The sequence below is a fragment of the Pristiophorus japonicus genome, chromosome 22, assembly GCF_044704955.1.
Source record: "Pristiophorus japonicus isolate sPriJap1 chromosome 22, sPriJap1.hap1, whole genome shotgun sequence".
Classification (NCBI taxonomy): domain Eukaryota; kingdom Metazoa; phylum Chordata; class Chondrichthyes; family Pristiophoridae; genus Pristiophorus; species Pristiophorus japonicus.
Window position 1 is genome coordinate 25,547,863 of NC_091998.1, and position 18,014 is coordinate 25,565,876.

The 18,014-nt window shown below is 41.2% G+C and overlaps 1 protein-coding gene across 7 annotated transcripts in view; it reads right to left on the reverse strand.

The window, feature by feature from the left end:
- LOC139234909 (A disintegrin and metalloproteinase with thrombospondin motifs 14) overlaps positions 1-18,014 on the reverse strand; it is a 244,455-nt gene that overhangs the window by 172,492 nt on the left and 53,949 nt on the right. For all 7 annotated transcript variants that reach the window (XR_011588361.1, XM_070865779.1, XM_070865778.1 and 4 more), the window contains one exon: positions 7,470-7,666. Coding sequence is in view for 6 of the 7 variants with exons in the window: in XM_070865779.1 (XP_070721880.1) it covers positions 7,470-7,666 (197 nt within the window). In the remaining variant the exon portion in view is untranslated. The remainder of the gene's footprint in view (positions 1-7,469; positions 7,667-18,014) is intronic.

An 18,014-nucleotide genomic window follows, 5' to 3' on the forward strand; every position in this document is an offset into this window, starting at 1 on the left:
GGCTTGTAATTTAATTTTTTTGATATTTCTGTGTGTGAGGGAGTGCTTTTAGCAGCACTGCTGAATAAATCACCTGCTGAAATCAGTGAGTTCAGCTTTTCACTGCTAAACTTGCAGAACCGATGCTGCATCGGTGCATGCAAATTAAGGACTGTGTGTTTGGAGAAATAAGAGCGCCTGGTTCGATATTGTCGACGTGGGTAAGATCTCCTGCCCATCAACCTACGGGCTACGACATTCCTGGTGCGGTGAGCTCTAATCAATTCTCTCCTATGCAGTGAATTGATGGCAAACCATTGCATAATACGTGGTGTTGACAATGCAGCACCCATTCTGCAAATTTAAATATAAAACTGTCGATGTGGCTGCCTCTCCCTGTCCAAATGGCCTCAGTCCCCCTCACAGCTCGAAGGCTGCTGCTGTATCTTCGGCTGCCGTCGAGCCACTGATGCCGCCCCTAAAGCGTGGCCGAATGGCCTCAAGCACCATAAAGAGCTGCGTGTGTCAGGTGTTGATTCTTCGGCTGCCGGCCAGCCACTGACGCCACTGATATCCTATGGCCGAATGGCCTCACGTCCGTCTGCTGCTGATTCTTTGGCTGCCGGCCAGCCACTGATGCCGCTGATGTCTCATGACAGAATGGCCTCACGTCGGTCCGCTGCTGAGTCTTCGGCTGGCTGCTGGCCAGCCACTGATGCCACTGCTATCCCATGGCCGAATAGCCTCAAGTCCGTCCGGGTGTTGCTTCTTCGTGGCCAGCCACGAAGAGAATGAAGGCCTGCCTCAAGCACCGCAGCTCAGCTCGAAGCTTGCTGCCGCTGCCGTCGAGACAATGACGCCACACCCCTGCCTGTCTCCAACATGAAAGGCCTGCCTGAAGCACAGCAGCTCAAAGGCTGCTGCTATTTCACACAGGTAGGAACATGGTTTATTTAATCTTTTCTTTGCTTATAAATTTTTATTCAGGTTGGATTTATTTGTATAATATTTGTATAAGTATAACTAAGGATTATTGTTGAATTTAATGACTTCCCTTCCCCCCCCTCCTCGTTCCCTACGCCTAATTTGTAACCTACGCCTGATTTTCTAAAGTGTAGACAAGGTTTTTTCGAGGGTGCAAAAATCTTCACTTACTCCATTCTAAGTTAGTTTGGAGTAAGTTTTCACTGACGAAACTTTGAAAATAGGCATAAGTGGCCGTACACTCCCCCTTTTGAAATAAAAATTCTGTTCCAAAGTGAAACTGTTCCAACTGACTAGAACTGGAGCAAACTAAATGGCGAGAATTCCGATTTCTAAGATACTCCGTTCTACACCAGTTGCTCCTAAAAATCAGGAGCAAATCATGGCAAAACTTGGGGCCATAGTGTGGTCTAACGAAGGTTCTGTATGTTTAGCATAACGTCACTGCTCTTCAATTCTAACTTTTAGAAATTAACCCACTAACCCATCTCCAATGAAATTACCAGCAGTAATTTCAAGTTATAGGGCCCAAGTTTCGAGCCGCGGCTAGAACGGTGCAGTGCCTACCTGGACGCCCGTTTTTCGCGCCACAAAGTGCGCCTAAAAATACCCTCCGTATTCTCCACCTCCCTGCAGGTCCTCTGGCCCTCGGCGCAGCGCAGCAGGAGCTGTAGGGGGCGGAGCCAGGTCCCTGCGCTGAAAACAGTGCCGGGACCTCTGCACATGCGCGCTACAGTGGGCGCGCAAGTGCAGTAGCTCCAGGCGCCCGAAACTGTGTGGGAGGGGCCGAAACACGCAGCCCCTAGCCCTGGCCGAATGGCCTCACTGGGGCTGCGTGAATAAGGCTCCTCCCACGGCCAGCTCCTGCATCCTCCTGACCCGACTCGACTCACGCTTCCCGCCCCCGGACCGGACCCGACTCCCGCTCCCTCCCCCCCGCCCCCCCCCTGACTGGACCCGACTCCCGGTTCCCCCCCCCACCCCCGGACTGTATCCGACCTGACCTCCCTCCCCCCGACCCGAACCGAACCGAACCGACCTCCCTCCCACCACCCCCTCCGACCCAACGCCACCTACCTGTAAATCTGGTGCTAGGGACGGGCCCTGTCCGGTCTCGGGCCCGGCCCGTTCAGCCTCCCTCCCCCTTCTCCTTCTCCTCCTCCCCCCCCACCCCCGATATCCCCTTCCCCCGCTTCTCCCCTTTATCCCCTTCTCCCCCCCTATCCCTCCCCCTGCTCCCCCCCTCTCTCCCTCTATCCCCTCCTCGCTGTCAGAAACACAGACACCGACAGACAGAGAATGAGACACACACACAGACAGACAGAGAGATAGAGACACTGACAGAGACACACTGGGGGGGGCATCCCAGCACGCTGTTGGAGGGCTCCCGGTGCTGCAGTCGGTAAGTAGAAAATGTTTTATTTATTGATTTAAAAAAAAAATTATTTCTTATTAATTTTTTTTGATTGATTTATTGGTTGATTTATTGATGTATTTATCATTTATTATTGATGATGGCTCTTTATTTGTAAAACTGAAGTGTTTAATGTTTGTAAACTTCCCTTTAAACCGCCCCCTCAACCATTCCCTACGCCTGATTTGTAACCTTCGCCTGATTTTCTAAAGTGTAGACGGGGTTTTTTCGAGCGTACAAAAATCTTCACTTACTCCATTCTAAGTTAGTTTGGAGTAAGTTTTCACTGACGAAACTTTGAAAACAGGCGTAAGTGGCCGGACACGCCCCCTTTTGAAAAAGAAATTCTGTTCCAAAGTGAAACTGTTCTAACTGACTAGAACTGGAGCAAACTAAATGACGGAGAATTCCGATTTCTAAGATACTCCATTCTACACCAGTTGCTCCTAAAAATCAGGAGCAAATCATGTGGAAACTTGGGGCCATAGGAACTATTCTGGTAACGAGATATATATAAAAAAAAACTTCTGGTCATAGGTCCACTGCAGCCTGACTCAAATATGGTAGTAACAGCAGTAAAGGAAATTAACTCAAAATGGCAAAACAGAAGGTCATAGGCATTATGTCCAGCTGTCTGCAAATGTGTTTCGGAATGTAACACAATCTGTGAGATTCTGATTCTATGAATCGCATGAGCTTCATTCTCAGAGTTTATCATATCATTAGAGCCCTCATTGTGTTAGTCAGTGCAGCACACATTCACACAGCTGCAATGATAATTATATAGAGAGCTTGTTAACCTTATTAGCCATGCCCGACTACCTGCCTTACCTCCAAAATTAATAGGCATTATTAGTTTAGATTTTGCCAATGAATTAAATTCTCAAATTTAAGTTAGTGCTTCTTGTTAAAACACCATTTGGGCATGGATTCCAAACACCCAAGGTGTCTTAATAACCTGTTTGAATCTTGGTATTTATTCTTTTTTTTAAAAAACAATAGACTTGGTATTTATTTTACCTCTCACCTGATCTCTGATGTTCCTCTTCCCTATGCTTTTGTCTCATATGCTTGTCATATTATCCTGGTCCCTCTGCTTCAGAAGTTGCTTCCAACTACCCAATACAAATCATTAAGTGCTCTTCCTCCTACTGTAGTTTTTGCAACAAAAGTGAGGTTCAAGGCATGTAATTGGTACGCAGAACTATTCCAAGCTCCCTCATGCTCTGAAATTAACAGAGGATAGATTGATTTTAAGGTTAGGGTAGCCCTTCGTACCACTAGAATTGCTAATATATCCACTGCGTGAAAAGGAGCCACACTATTCAATTGAGGTGAGTGGCGCAGTCATGAGTAGAACAGAGAGAAACAAAAACAAAAGCTTGCTCATCTAGCAAATGCTGAAATATTCCAGATGTCCACCATATAATACGGAAGCCTAAAACACAGGTAGATGTTGAGCTCTGACATGTTTATTTATATATAATTAAAGGTTTTGCCTCTGCCAAGTGTCTGTAGGATGTGGGAACATTTCTAGTATATCCATGAGGCACAAAGCATGCTGATTAACGGAGATGTATTATTCACTAAAATTTAACCAATCAGAAACCAAGTTTCCGCTTTGGGCACAATCGGGAAATTGCACCCAAAATTGCATTGGTTAAGTTACAATTCAAGTTTCTGCTGAAAGATATTTGCATTATCACAAACATAAAATCTTCCAGGAACCAGTGCAATCGGACAGCATAACAGAACACAAAAACATGTGTAATAGGAGCAGCTGAAAATGGGTTTATCACAAAATATGCATTTTTAATAAGCATCCAGTTCTGCACCTGAGTAATCTGATTTAAAAATCACTGAAAATGACTTTAAAAACTATACTGAACCATTTAATAGTTTCATTGGTGCACTGTAGTCAGTTTCTGAGTGAATTAAATATTTTTTGATATGAAAAACTTTTAAAACGCACCTACTGTGCATCTAAGAAAAGGAGCACGATTTGAAGAGCCTTCCCGAACCAATGCAATCGGTGGAATCTCGCAATGTCGACCTGGGGGTGTGGCCAGTTTTGTGGGTGGGGCCTTATCCGCACAAATTGAATCTTAAACAGCGTAAAATATTGCGAAAAACCTTAAGTAAGTGGTTTTGGGCGTAACTCACACATTTAAAATTCCCCGACCTTTTGCACTAGTTTGGCCAATTGTACTAGAATTTGGGTGCAAAACTAGCAGAAACTTTACTCCTTATATGTTTAAAACAATTCAGCCAACCAATCAAAAATGAAAAAGGGTAAACATTTTCTCTGGTGCTGGTGTAATAAAACCATACATCTTCCAATGAAATACTGGTTTACAATTTAACTACACGAACTGCACATGGACGTCTTCCGCTAGTAAATCTACATTCCTTTATAAAAGTTTCCCATTCACTGGAAAGCAACCAGTGAGCAATCAGCAACCACCAGAAAAACAATTAATTGATCCTCATATTTCAAAGTACTTTAAGCAATCATGTTCGTTCTCCACTGACTCCATTATACATCTTTAAAATTAACATAACATAACAAACTAAACAACTCTGGAACAGCAAATAAACATACCCATTCCATGTTACAAGCCCCTTCAACAACTGTCCATTCAGGGACCTCAAACTAGCCTTCTACTCAGTAACTCCATATATTTTTCTGGTGTTTGCATTAGTATTAAAATGAAGAGGTTTAACTTCCCGAACCTTTCAGCCCCACATTCTGAACAAACCTTGCTGAATCTCACAATGCAACACTAATTTATGTTGATTCAGATTTTGCTGTCAAAATAACAGTGAGACTAATGATGTTCTCCATTATTTAAGCGTAAATGGTACAGTAACTTCAGGCAAGGAGCAGATGCACAATTAAATGCCAATACCCAAAAGTTGCTGTCCAAGTTGCACCGCTCCACATTAGCTTCGCAAAAACGCCATTTCGCTGTATACCTCACCATTGAAATGATTTAAATGTTGTCAAATAGCTGCATTTGCGCAGTAGATACGAACTAAATTCGCCACAGAAAGAAAAGTCTTGTCATTATATGCATAAGTACCCTTTAACAACGCGATAACAATTAATTGCTGCCAATCAACCTCTCTGGCACTGAAAATTAACTATTAAGCACACAAGAACATAAGACATAGGAGCAGGTGTAGGCCATTCGGCCCTTTGAGCCTGCTTCACCATTCAATAAGATCATGGTTGATCTACGACCTCAACTCCATCTTCCTGTACTATCCTCATATCCCTTGGTTCCCTTAGTATCCAAAAATCTATCAATCTCTGTGCTAAACATACTCAATGACTGAGCATTCAGTCCTCTGTTTTGTTCATCTATAAGACAGAATTGCATGTGAAAAAGCAAAAACACAAAAAGAGCTCCTTAGTAACAAATGAATGGACTCAAAATAGCAAACATAAGTCAATGAATAATAATCCAAAAACAGACGACCCAATCATCTTTAGCTCGTATCCAGGATGACAAAAGGTAATCCAGTTCTTGTGCTCTTCATTTTGACAATGTATGGGTCTCAATTTTACAGCATAAACCCTCCAAAATTATCAACTCATGATTAACCATGACAAATCCAACATTCCTAATTAGCCAAATATAGAGTGCAATACTGTGGTGTTAAACATTTCTAGACTGAAATTGTTGACACCACCCTTACAATAGTGGGCAAAGGAATTTCCTGCAAACACATTAAGCACCCTTGCATGCCCAATTACACAATCATTCCTCATAATCCAATCCCTCCATTCTCTCAATCATTCTGGTTGCTCTCTTCTGTACCCTTCTCGTCACCGTAACAGTTTTTAAAATCCTTAACAATGTGAATTACCCTCTGTGTAGAATGAGGCTATTTGGAAACCAAGAGAGTGAAATACAGAACAGGCATTTCATGTATTTAAAATAAAACATAATTTGGAGCAAACAAACACAGTGCCACACCTTTACACATGGTGAGCTGCTCTCAGCTGGGGCCATTTGAGAAGGTACCAAATAAAACCAAGGCACTTTCCATGAAAGAGGAAGGAAAAAGCAAGCTAACTTTTCTCACAAAGCTCCTGGTGGCAGACTGAACTGGAAAAGATCTAATCCTACCCTATCGATTCATTTCTATACTGTTGCTTATTTTTTTGTTTCAGAATTTTTGTTAAGAACCCATACAATGTGATCATGATCTAGAAGTCATCAATCATGACTGTCAGTTATAGGAAAAGGCCTTTCCTTAAACAAAGACTCCATATAGCTTATATATGGCGATAAAATGAGTTGATCAAACTTATGCTGGTAAAAGTAATCTTGACCCTAATGACCAAAAATATTCATCAAGCTGGAAAGTAGGATTAGACTAGCTGGGTCATGTGGAGAAAAATACAGGGATCAATTTGAAGGGAGAAGTGACCTGTTTTCCATGCTGAAACATTCTATGATTTCTTGGTAAGAACTCTCAGACTTACTAGTCTGAAAACAATGGGGAAAACATAACTAAAAACCATCTGGTTAAGAGATGAAAAAACCTTGTACGGAAATAAACTTTAACGGGATCAATCATCCCTACGGATTTCCACTGTCAGATTACCTGATTGATCAATGATTTGTTGAAAGACAATAAAATAATTTTGTGGATCACGATTTGATGCAATGTCTACTTTTAAATATTACATGTGACCACTATTAACAATTGGAGACTGAGGACATATATATTTAAAAAATGATAATTAAACACATCGGTCTTGAAATTATTCTGTGGAATAATATCTGTGCATGTTACCAGGCTCAGCTGCTATTTTAGTGGAGGTACTAATCCATTTACTTTAATTAACAGCGCTACTGGAACAGTTGAGAGAGGAAATTATTATCCCACAGTGCAACTCCAAATCTAGAGAGAATACAGAAAAAGATAAACTCATAATATAATTCTAACATACACAGCAGAAGAGATGTCAATAATATCACTGAAGAAAAGAATTTATAGGTTAAAATACAGGTATGTGAAATTCAATTCTTAACAAAGCAATTGTGAAATACAATAAAGAGTATATAGGACCACTTACAATATTCATTAGTGTCAGAACATAATTCTGCACATGCTCTTTTCCATGGAAGCGAACAACAGAATCATCTACTGCCAATAGAACTTCTATGTTGTAGTCATCTTTCTTTGCATGTCTTCTTTTTCGTGCTGGATGACTTAGCTTCCCCTCAATGATGTCTAGAGAGTTTGCAAGGTCATCAACACCAAATTTCGGGGCTTTGGAAAAATAAAGTTAGCAAAACAAAAAATCAGTATTGCTTTTATAATAAAATAATTGACAATTGTAAATACCATTAAAATGATCCATCTTATTTGCAGTTCCAAAAACATTCCATGAGTAAAAAAACTGCCTCATTAGTTTACTTGTCAATAATGTTTATAAACCAGAGCTAGCAACAATTAATATAAAACTGAATATCCTCGTTACAGTTTTTCCAAAATAATTATTTTACATTTAATTCCAAACTTACAAGTTAATTATTCCAACCTTTCCAGATCCTTTCCTATAAAGTCATTAAAATCAAATTTAGTCATGGATTGAAGTATGCTGCTTAGAATTCTAGGCTTTGACTTTGCGGTTGTAATATTGGCAAAACATCAGCGTTCGCTGTCATCCTGTGAAACTGGCAGCAACTTCTGGCGTCCGCAAATGTGCAGTTCAACAGGGAAATCTAGAAGTTGCTGTCAGTGATTTCCTGCTCCTCCACAGGGTGCTCTGTTGAAGATCCCACAGATGGCAATCAGCACAGAATCAGTGATTTGACGTGAACTTCCCCTTTTATGCTGTAATGTCATTGTTAAAAACCCCTGAAAAACTTGAGCCTTGTTCAAGGAAGTGCAGGGGTTTTTAATGGCGTACTAAGTCAAAATTGCTGCTGATCAACCTACCTGGTCCTGAAAAACTAATTTTATATTTGTAGAATGTCAATTCTTTCTATTATGAAAAAAAATTAATATAAATAAAAATATATATTTTTTTAAACATTTAGATAGTTTATGATAGTTCAGCTTCTATTTTAATCCCATGTCCCAATCTTTATTTCACTCTTTAAAATTTATAAAAAGTAAATTATAATCTGTGCATTTTACTTCCTAGATTGCCATCTGTGAGAATTATTTAATGTGATTGGCTGCTTCGCCTTCTTGATGACATCACTGTTGCTGGATGTTGGAGATCCCCTAGACTTGGTGCCAGAATCAAATTAACGCCGGGAGAGGTGAAATCAATACCACAGAGACCACTATGTCTTTGTGGGCAGGGACAGATTTTTCCAGGTCAGTGGTAAGCATCGTCACTTCGCCGCTGACCGTAAAATGCGGCCTCTATTGTTTAATGATGACAGTTACAATCTGTAATATGTAACATTATCAATTACTCCTGCATTATGAACTATGTATATTAAGCAGTAAAATGTGAAAAGTTGTTTGTAGGTATTCAGGTACAGTACACAAGTAAAATTCGAGACGCAGTCTTGTTCCTACTCAATCAGCATGGGGTACACAAAGCAAGCACATCACACAACTATTTTTTCAAGACAGAGGGAGGAGGGTCAAAAGTGAGTAATAGATATATAGAACTCCAGACAGAACAGGCAATCGGTTCCCCACATTCAGGATTATATAAAAGTCATTTTATAGCCAGCAGAGCAGTGTGATAAATATTTCCATAAGCGAGACTGTCTGTGTAACAAAGCTAGAGATAAATTTGACTGTCTCACATATGATGTTCATCTCAGTACTTAAGAGTTGAAAATTCCTACAATACATCACTCTTAAGAGATGGTGTTAGTGTAGGTGAAACTTCTTTCTAATGTCATAATCAATGGAAAATTAAAAAAATTATTTCCACTGGCATCTCCCAGCTCAAATGATAAATAATACCTAAATAATTAAAAGGCTTGCATCTAGCACCCATTCCTCGTGTCACATCAAATGTGTCACAGCTGAAAGCGTAGCCTCTGCGGTATCTCATCTTGGGCACCGTCATATGGCGAAGAGTCACATGTCCATAGAGTCACAGAAAATAGCACTTATTCTTTTAAGTTACCCATCAAATATTCAATTGACTAAACAGGAACAAAATCAATCAAAAAGCATCAAAAGTGCCAAAGAGGAATTAGTAAGCAACAGAAAAGTCAAGCAATCAAAAGTCTCAATTTATTTTCTAAATTACCATTTAATAATCAGCAAGTACCACATAACTTACAAATAAAATAATTTATTCATGCTGTTTTCAGCTACCATTTTCCCTCTTCACCCAGGCAAGTGTATAAAGCAAGAAACCATCGTTATAAGGATAATACATAAAAACACACTTCTGAGAGAAAAATCACAAAAAAGCATGTGCATAAACTTAATTATTTAATATCAGAAATGCCTGTAAAAAGGTTCCCTGCATGGACCTGCCCTTCTTCTAGACAGTGGACCTTGAGCTGCAATTTATCCTGGAACAGAGTGCTGGCAGTTTCCAACAGCTGTTGACAAGTGCGGGTTCTGCTGGTGCTGGGGACCACGCCCACAGGCTGCGAGCGAGAGCCACAGACACAGAGCGCGTGCATGTTGCACAATGACGCTGCTGTGTATTGTGCAAAGCGCTCTGACCTGCCCGGGGGTGGGCTGGGGGGGGTCGAGAGGGAGGCAGGCTCGCTCTGATTTTCCATCTCAAGATCCATCGCACACTCCACGCTGCAAGAACCGGTGTGTGTGTGTGTGTGTGTGTGGGCCGCCGCAGTCTTGGGGAGGGTTGTTGTGTGTGTGTGTGTGTCTCTCTCTCTCTCTCTCTCTCTCGGTGCTAGGAGGCTGCCGTTTCCACCAGTCAGGCTCTGCTCGCGGCTTACACATGGACTGGCGCCGGGAGTAGGATCGTGAGTAAGGGTCGGCATCGCTCCTTGACTTTATTCTCCACTTTATCTCCAATCTCTAGTTTTTTGTGTATGTGTGTATATGTATGTGGTTTTTTGAGGTGTTGGTGTTGGTGTTCATTGAGTTAAGCGGTCCGGGCAAGGAAAGGGAAAGGAAGGGAAGGGCAGGCGGCTGACTGAGGCGTCAAAGCTGGGCCCGAGGATTTTAAAAAACGGAGTGATTCTGGATGACTAAATCCTGCGCAGTAAGCTTCTGTGCAGCGCATGTGCAGAACGCATCGGTCGTTATCAGCAGCATTGTCACCAGTTGACCTCCCGAAGTTCAGAAAATTTTCTGGTCCGGCAACGGTCAGTTCCCAAGGGTGCCGGACCAGAGAGGTCCAACCTGTATATTAAAAGTCGATAAATGATATTAACAAATATTATATCTGAGAGGCTGGCATCTTTCAGCATTAGTAAGCGATGTCATATTTTTACCTCAAATCAGTGATGTGATATATTGCTTCAGTAAATTTGTTGTATTACAGTGATGGGCAAACCACTGTTGCCTTTAGGTTGTAGCTAAGAACGTCTCAATAGGAAAAAAAAAAGCTGGAGTACCAGTGAGCAATGCCACAAGGGATCTACTAGTATTTACTTTAAAATAGAACCTAATTAGAATTCTTATAATATAGTTTATAAAAATTAGGTACATCAAGGCAAATGTGCCAAAACTGAAAAACGTATAGGCTGAGAAATTCAGGGTATTTGCGGCTCACATTAACGCCCCGGGGTGCGCTAATGGGGCGTAAACGACGTCTCGTCCAGACGCGGCTCCGTTACCGACTCCTGCAAAATTCCATGGGAGTTTAGCGGCGGAGCTAACCGGGAGCATCCTTCCCGCCAGTAGTGCCCCGGGCCGCTGCGCCGGCGATGACGACGTCATCATCGTGCGCAACGACCTGTTTCCGTCCCGGAGCGAAAATTCGGTAGCGCCCAGTGTGGCTGTCGTGGGCAATGCCCACAACAGCTTCGGGGCTTTAGGCCGTGTGCGCAGTGCGAATACTGCTTGAGGGAGAAGGGGCCACCGCTGCGCCACGAGGGAGCGGGTGCCGTGGCACCAATCCGGCACACATCTCTCTGCGTAGTGCTGGAAAATTTCAGAAGGTTAGCGCCCTAGGTCCGACCTCGAGAGGAAGTGGACGCAAGACTTTGCGCTCCACTTCCTCCCGGAGGCAGTAAGCCCAATTTAGCTGCCCGCGTGGGACTTCTGCGCCTGGTGCAGGAAGTCCCGCTTCGCAGCTGTTACCACCCTCAACCGGAGCAGTATGCAATTTCGCCCCCATAGAATATTATAAACATATTCCAAAACATGAAAAATCCCTGAGGTAATAATTGATCAGTTCAATCAATAATCGTTTGGTAAGTATAAAATTGGGTCTCTGAGCCTACTGGAGATGAATATGCAGCAACTTCATCAGGTCATCAACAATGGTTGTGGCCATGGACAGTGAGATAGCTACACTAGCATCACAACATTGCATAAAATATTAAGCAACTAAGCTAGGCAATTGGGCGCAGATCCAGTCAAGCTGCTTACAACACTAACATGAAATCAGTAACCCTTTTATTCCAGTACGTTGCCATTCAGAACTCTCAGGAACTGCTACTTAAGGGCCATGCCGCAGTGCACTCCTTCATTTCTCTTATGACTGAGTTGGGCCTAATTGGTAGCACCACTGTTTGGATGATGCCAAGTTCTTGCGAAGCTCAGGAGTCAGTAGCTTTACAAATCCATGAACAGAACAAAGTTACGAGGAATATGTATTAAATAGAAGATCATATTCATTGGACAATATGTTGCAAGTTGTTGAAGTTCATTTTTCACATTTCTCTCTGGTGTAGTCTATTTCCCTCTGCTTGCTGGTGTTTCAATCCTAGTTCATTGGTAGGTTTGAAATGATCAGCAAATTTCCCGTTTACTTTATGGTTTATAACTGTAATGGTTTCAGTCATGCATGGTCTTCTTATATCCTATGGTTTGCGCAGTCATTAATATATTTACGAGGACGTATGTGGGTTTGTACCAAATAAATGTTTTCCTCCTCTTTAATGCTGCACTTGCATCCATTTCCATTTGGTGTATACAGAATAAAGCACAACATTTATATGGAGCTTGTTGCATTTATTGAATATACACCAGTGCATCCAACACTCATCAGTAGTAGTGCCTGACACCTGCATATTCATCCGAACAGTGTACAGAATCATTTTATACCGACACGTTCTGATGATGTTTCAATGATATTGGAGTTAGCCTGTTGGGATGATAAAGGCCTTACCCAGTGTAATCTATGATTCCAGTAGGGTACACCACATAACTATTTCAAATTTGTAACATGCCGAAAGTTAATTAGATGTTAGTACACAACATTAAATATTTGCTGCTGTTAAAACCTACCTTGGAATATGCAAACCAGCATTACTATTACTTTAACACCCAAGTGCTTTAATACTTTAACTGCATTTAATATTTTCACCCTTCCCCAGCCATTATCTCACTAAGTGTTTGCATTATTGGTAAATTAATGAATGAATAGTTTTGATATTGGTCCATTAAAAGGTGAAAAAGTTGCATCAAGGAAAATTAAGTTGCAAATCATCTGTGCAATTTATTGATTATTTTAAATCTCAAAATAAAACTATGTTGCACTAATGTATATGGAAGATTTCTTTACCCACATATTAGTTATTCAACTCAGCTCATCCAAGGAAATTCTAATATGCATGCATTAGTGCATGTGTACATTGACAAACTCAACAGGGTAAATTCAGTGATCCCGCTGGATGAAAGATTTGCTAGACAGGAGTGCAGGTCAGAGATAGGGCTATAACGCAGATATACTTCAACCTGCATTCCCATCAAGCAAGACTCTGGTAGGAGCTCAGGATCACTAAATTTGCCTGATATCAAATGCATCTTTCTGCAGATGCTGTGTTACCAGTAAGAAAACCAGCATATGACTGTTTTAATTCAGAAAATTGATGATAACTGCAACGATTGTATCCAAAAGGTGACTTAAAAAAATGTTCTCCAGGTGGGCAGGGTTTCCCGCAGGCCCTGCCGACTTTAATAGCAGAGCCTGATTTGAATGTGAAGCCTTGGATTCCTGCCCGCAGCAAGCCCATTTGAGGCAGGCTGGCTGGCTGCGGGCAGGGCCGGGGGGGGGGGGTGAGGGGGGCAGGCCTCAGTAGTGGGGGGATGGATCGCAGAAGGAGGATCGGCAGGGTTCGGGGATCGTGTGGGGAGGGGGGAAAGTGGTCGGCAATCGCATGGGGTGGGTATGGTTGGGACCCTCGATCCAGGAGGTAGGTATAAAGCCACTTACTCCTGGATGCAGCAGTCCCCACCTCTGTTTAATTGCCGGTTTTCACAAATTATGCAAAACCAGTCCCCATGCAGTTTAACACAAAATGGAGGGGGGAAAAAAAGGGGTTTCCAACCTCATTACAATATTTAAATTGAGATAACTCCCCCTGGCAGTGGGTTGGTTCTCCGCTCCATCCTGCCTCAGGTAAAACCGGAAGTATTCAGGTTGCCTGCGGGATCAGGGCGGGAATCCCATTTTTAACACTTTAACTGCTCCCACACTCCAAACCCACTCATTTTATTTTTAGGTGAAAATTCTGGCCTCTGATTCACTCTTAACTAATAAAATGCATTAGGATATTTTTTGCATAAATTTCTTAAACTAAATTCAATACGGTTTAAACATATGTATGCACAGGCATTAAATATAACCAGATCACATCACGCCAGTACTAAACATAACAGAACAGCAGTACTTTACAGAGCTTAGCTAATTTAGATACATGTTGTCTACCCTGTTTAAACATGTGTTGCATTTACCCTGGCGAAAAGTAAGATGATATAGCTAATAGGCTACTTTCTACTTCTGATACTGAAGCACTGCAAGCATTTGTTGATCCATATCAAGAAGCGTTGACCACTAGTCATATTGGGTTGGTCTTCTTTTCATATGCTAAGTAACCTCCTATCCCGAATGGGTCTTTAGGGGGTGCTTGCTAAAACGGCTGTGCACCAGAAATAGAAGGCAAGTGACCATATATAGGAAAAACAAGTACTTTTCAGCCTCTGCAAAGGCTATACAGGCCAACAAAACAGCAAAAAACAACTGATGGCAAAACAAATGTGAAGGCAGGAAATGGAGTCTGTGGGCAAGTGATGGAGTTGATAATGCATAAAGTCTTAACAGATCAAAGATCAAAAAATACTATGTAAATAAAGACCATGAAAAATGGAAATACTTTTGTTTAGTTTCTGCTCTTCTGCAGTCCTTTAAATCAGTCACAAAACTAAAGGTTAAAAATCAGCTGCAGTCAGAATTGGGCCCTCGGCTTAGCTTGATATAAATATGAGGATTTGGAGACTGTCGCCATAGCTACTTAAAAGCTTGAGGAAGAAGCAAAGTCATTCATTCAACTAAAAATAGGTTTTGCTCAGTTATCTGTATGTGACAGTTATTTTTGAAGCTAGCTGACAGTTATTCATATCCGTGACTGCAGAGTATATGAAATGGTTCAAACCAGAGGGTCAAGTCGGTTAGAACCTTCAAAGATAGTTCATGCAGTTAGAAAGGCTACCAAGACAAAAAATATGTATACAAATGCCAACTATAAAATAACTTAGCATAACGACTACACCATTTTAATTTCATTCAAGGAGCTGGTTCTGCAAATACATACATGTATGTTATTATTATATGTTCACTTGTTTACATATTGTTCAATAAATTTGCTACAATCTAAAACAAGGTCTGATGGGATGCTCTGCTGATTTTTACAGGTGTAAGGTCCAGTAGCTAAAGCAATTTAAACAAGGTTTTCCTGTTATAATGGACTTGCCACTTGCCTAGATATCAGGGCCACTGACGATACTCTTCAGAAACTTAAGTCTGTAGAAGAAAAAAGGCAGCAAAGGCCGAAAAATGTAACAGTTGTATTGGGCGACTGCATTATGCATGCGTTAATAGGATGGCTAGTGCACCTGCCAGCTCAGGCACTTGGGTGAAGGTCTTGCATATAAGGGCCTGGCATGTGATTGTACCTCACTGTAAAGGAGTTTCAACAGGGATATCTTCTGGGTAATTGCTAGGGTCCTGTTCTACCCTTGTGGGTGGACTTCCTCCTCTAAGGTTAGGCCTCTGGATCTCAAAAGTTGTGTACCTGAACAATGTAGCAAACGATAATAATCTTTGAGATTTTAGCAGACCTGTGTGGCAACATGTTTCAAATCTTTCCAAGTCTTCAACTGTTCCACCTCTAAGGCAAGGAAGATAATAGGGACAATTTTACACGGTTGTATTATTCACCTTCCAGGAAATTTAGATGTGCTCTGCCCACAATTCTCTTGCCTGTAACAGATGTAAAATTATAGGCAGCACATACCCAAGCTTCCGCTTTGCACTCCCAGGGGGTGAAGCTCCATTGTGGTAGCACAAGCTTGTTGCCTACCTCATTAGCAGACCTGATGCTGACTTTGGTCAGGTATATTAAAATGTTATTTTTAATAAAATAACTATTTTATTCAAATGCTATTGGTGGCCATGAATAAACTAGATTGCAACAGAAATCTCTTCAATTAGATGCATATTTACAATGGTCTTTTATGGTCTCTGATATAATGTCATGTGTCTATAAGCATTTGCTGTACTTCAGTGGTCTTCTGGAAACAGTGTAATGGTTCATTCATAGTCTAAAAATTCAGTACTGAAATGGGAAAGAGGTGGTTTAAAAAATGTTTATTCATAGAATGTGATAAATATTACAGATTTACATATTTTTAATGCACTTCAAAACAATCTATTTCTTCTCTCATGGTGTTTATTTTGCTCTGTTGGTGGTAAAACACTGTAACCTTGCTATCACAAAGATCAGGATCGCACAGTGCTGGTTAGAAATGGAGTGCATCATAAACAGAGCGTAAAAGTTGGGAATTGGAGAGTGGGAATTCGGTGCAGAGGGGGAAAGCGATGCTGCTTTTTGCCTCGAATGCTTATTGTAGTTCGTGTTACAGGTAAATATTTAATTTAATTTACCTATAACTTAAAACTAGATAAAGTAATTAGTTCAAATAAATAAAAATATAAGCAAAGTTGAATAAATACATAAACTTTATTAATTAATTAAATAAAACTAGGTTAGATGGGGATGGCAGTGCAGGTGTGCCCCAATGGCAGCATGTGGGAGTTTGTGGGGAGCTCTGCGATCTCAGACAACCATATCTGCAATAAGTGCCTGCATCTCGAGGATATTCAGCTCAGAGTTGTTGAGCTGGAGTCCGAGGTGCAGACATTCCAGGGCATTGTGGGGGGGGGGGGGGGGGGGAGAGGGATAACAGGCTCCACTTAAGGCCCCGACTAGTGTCCTGGTGAATCAAATAATTAGGGTAGTAAGTAGGGCTTTAAACTACTGAAGGGGGGAGTAAGGATTCAGGAAAGGGTAAATTCAAAAGCAGTAAGAGATGTGTCAAGGCTGCAGAACAGAGTAGCTATCTAGGTAAAAAAATAAGCAGAGTTAGTCAGGAAGGGTCAGATTGCTTAATAAAAGGTAAAAGAGCGTTAGTGATTAAGGTGACATCAGGGAAAAACAGAGAAAATATTAAAGCTAAAGGCGCTATATCTGAATGCGCGAAGCATTCACAGAATAATTGGTGAATTAATAGCAGATAGAAATGAATGCGATTCATTCAATAGCTATTATGGAGGTGTGGTTGCAGAGTGATCAAGGTTGGGAACTAAATATTCTAGGATACTTGACTTTTAGAAGAGATAGGCAAAATGGAAAAGGTTGGGGCGGGGGGTGGTTGGCCCTGATAATAAAAAATGGGACAAAGGCAGAAAAGAGAAAGAATCTTAGCTCAGAAAATCAAGATGTAGAAACACTTTTGGTAGAGCTAAGAAACAACAGGGGGCAGCATTTTATAGGTTCCCCTAACAGTAGCTGTAGTGTTAGGCACAGTATAAAATCAGGAAATTAGATGCATGTAACATGGGGAATACAATAATCATGGTAGACTTAAATTTTCATATGGACTGGACAAACAAAATTTGCAGTAATAGTCCAGAGGAAGAGTTCATGGAATGCACTCATAATAGTTTTCTAGATCAGTATGTCGAGGAACCAACTGGGGAACATGCTATTTTAGATCTAGTATTGTGCACTGAGACAGGGTTAATTAATAACCTTGTAGTAAAGGAGCCTATGATACAATTTTAAAGTCTGATAGTGGTTTAGTCAAGTCCAAAACTAGTGTCTTAAAAAAGCAAACTATATAGGTATGAGGGGCGAGTTGGCCAAGGTAGAAAGATATGACGGTACATAAGCAATGACAAACATTTAAAGAAACAATTCATAATTCGCAACCAATATACATTCCCCAAAGGAATAAAAACTCCACGGGAAAATTGGCCAACTGTGGTTAACAAGAGAAATTAAAGATAGCGTTGGATTAAAGGAAGAGGCTTATTAATGATGCCAAGAAGAGAAGCAAGCCTGAGGATTGCGAGGATTTTAGAATTCAACAAAGGATGACTAAGAAAGTGAGAGAGAGAAAAGAGAATATGCCGAGTAAACTAGCAAAAGATATAAAAAACAGATTGTAAAAGCTTCTATATGTATGTAAAAAGGAAGAGATTAACAAT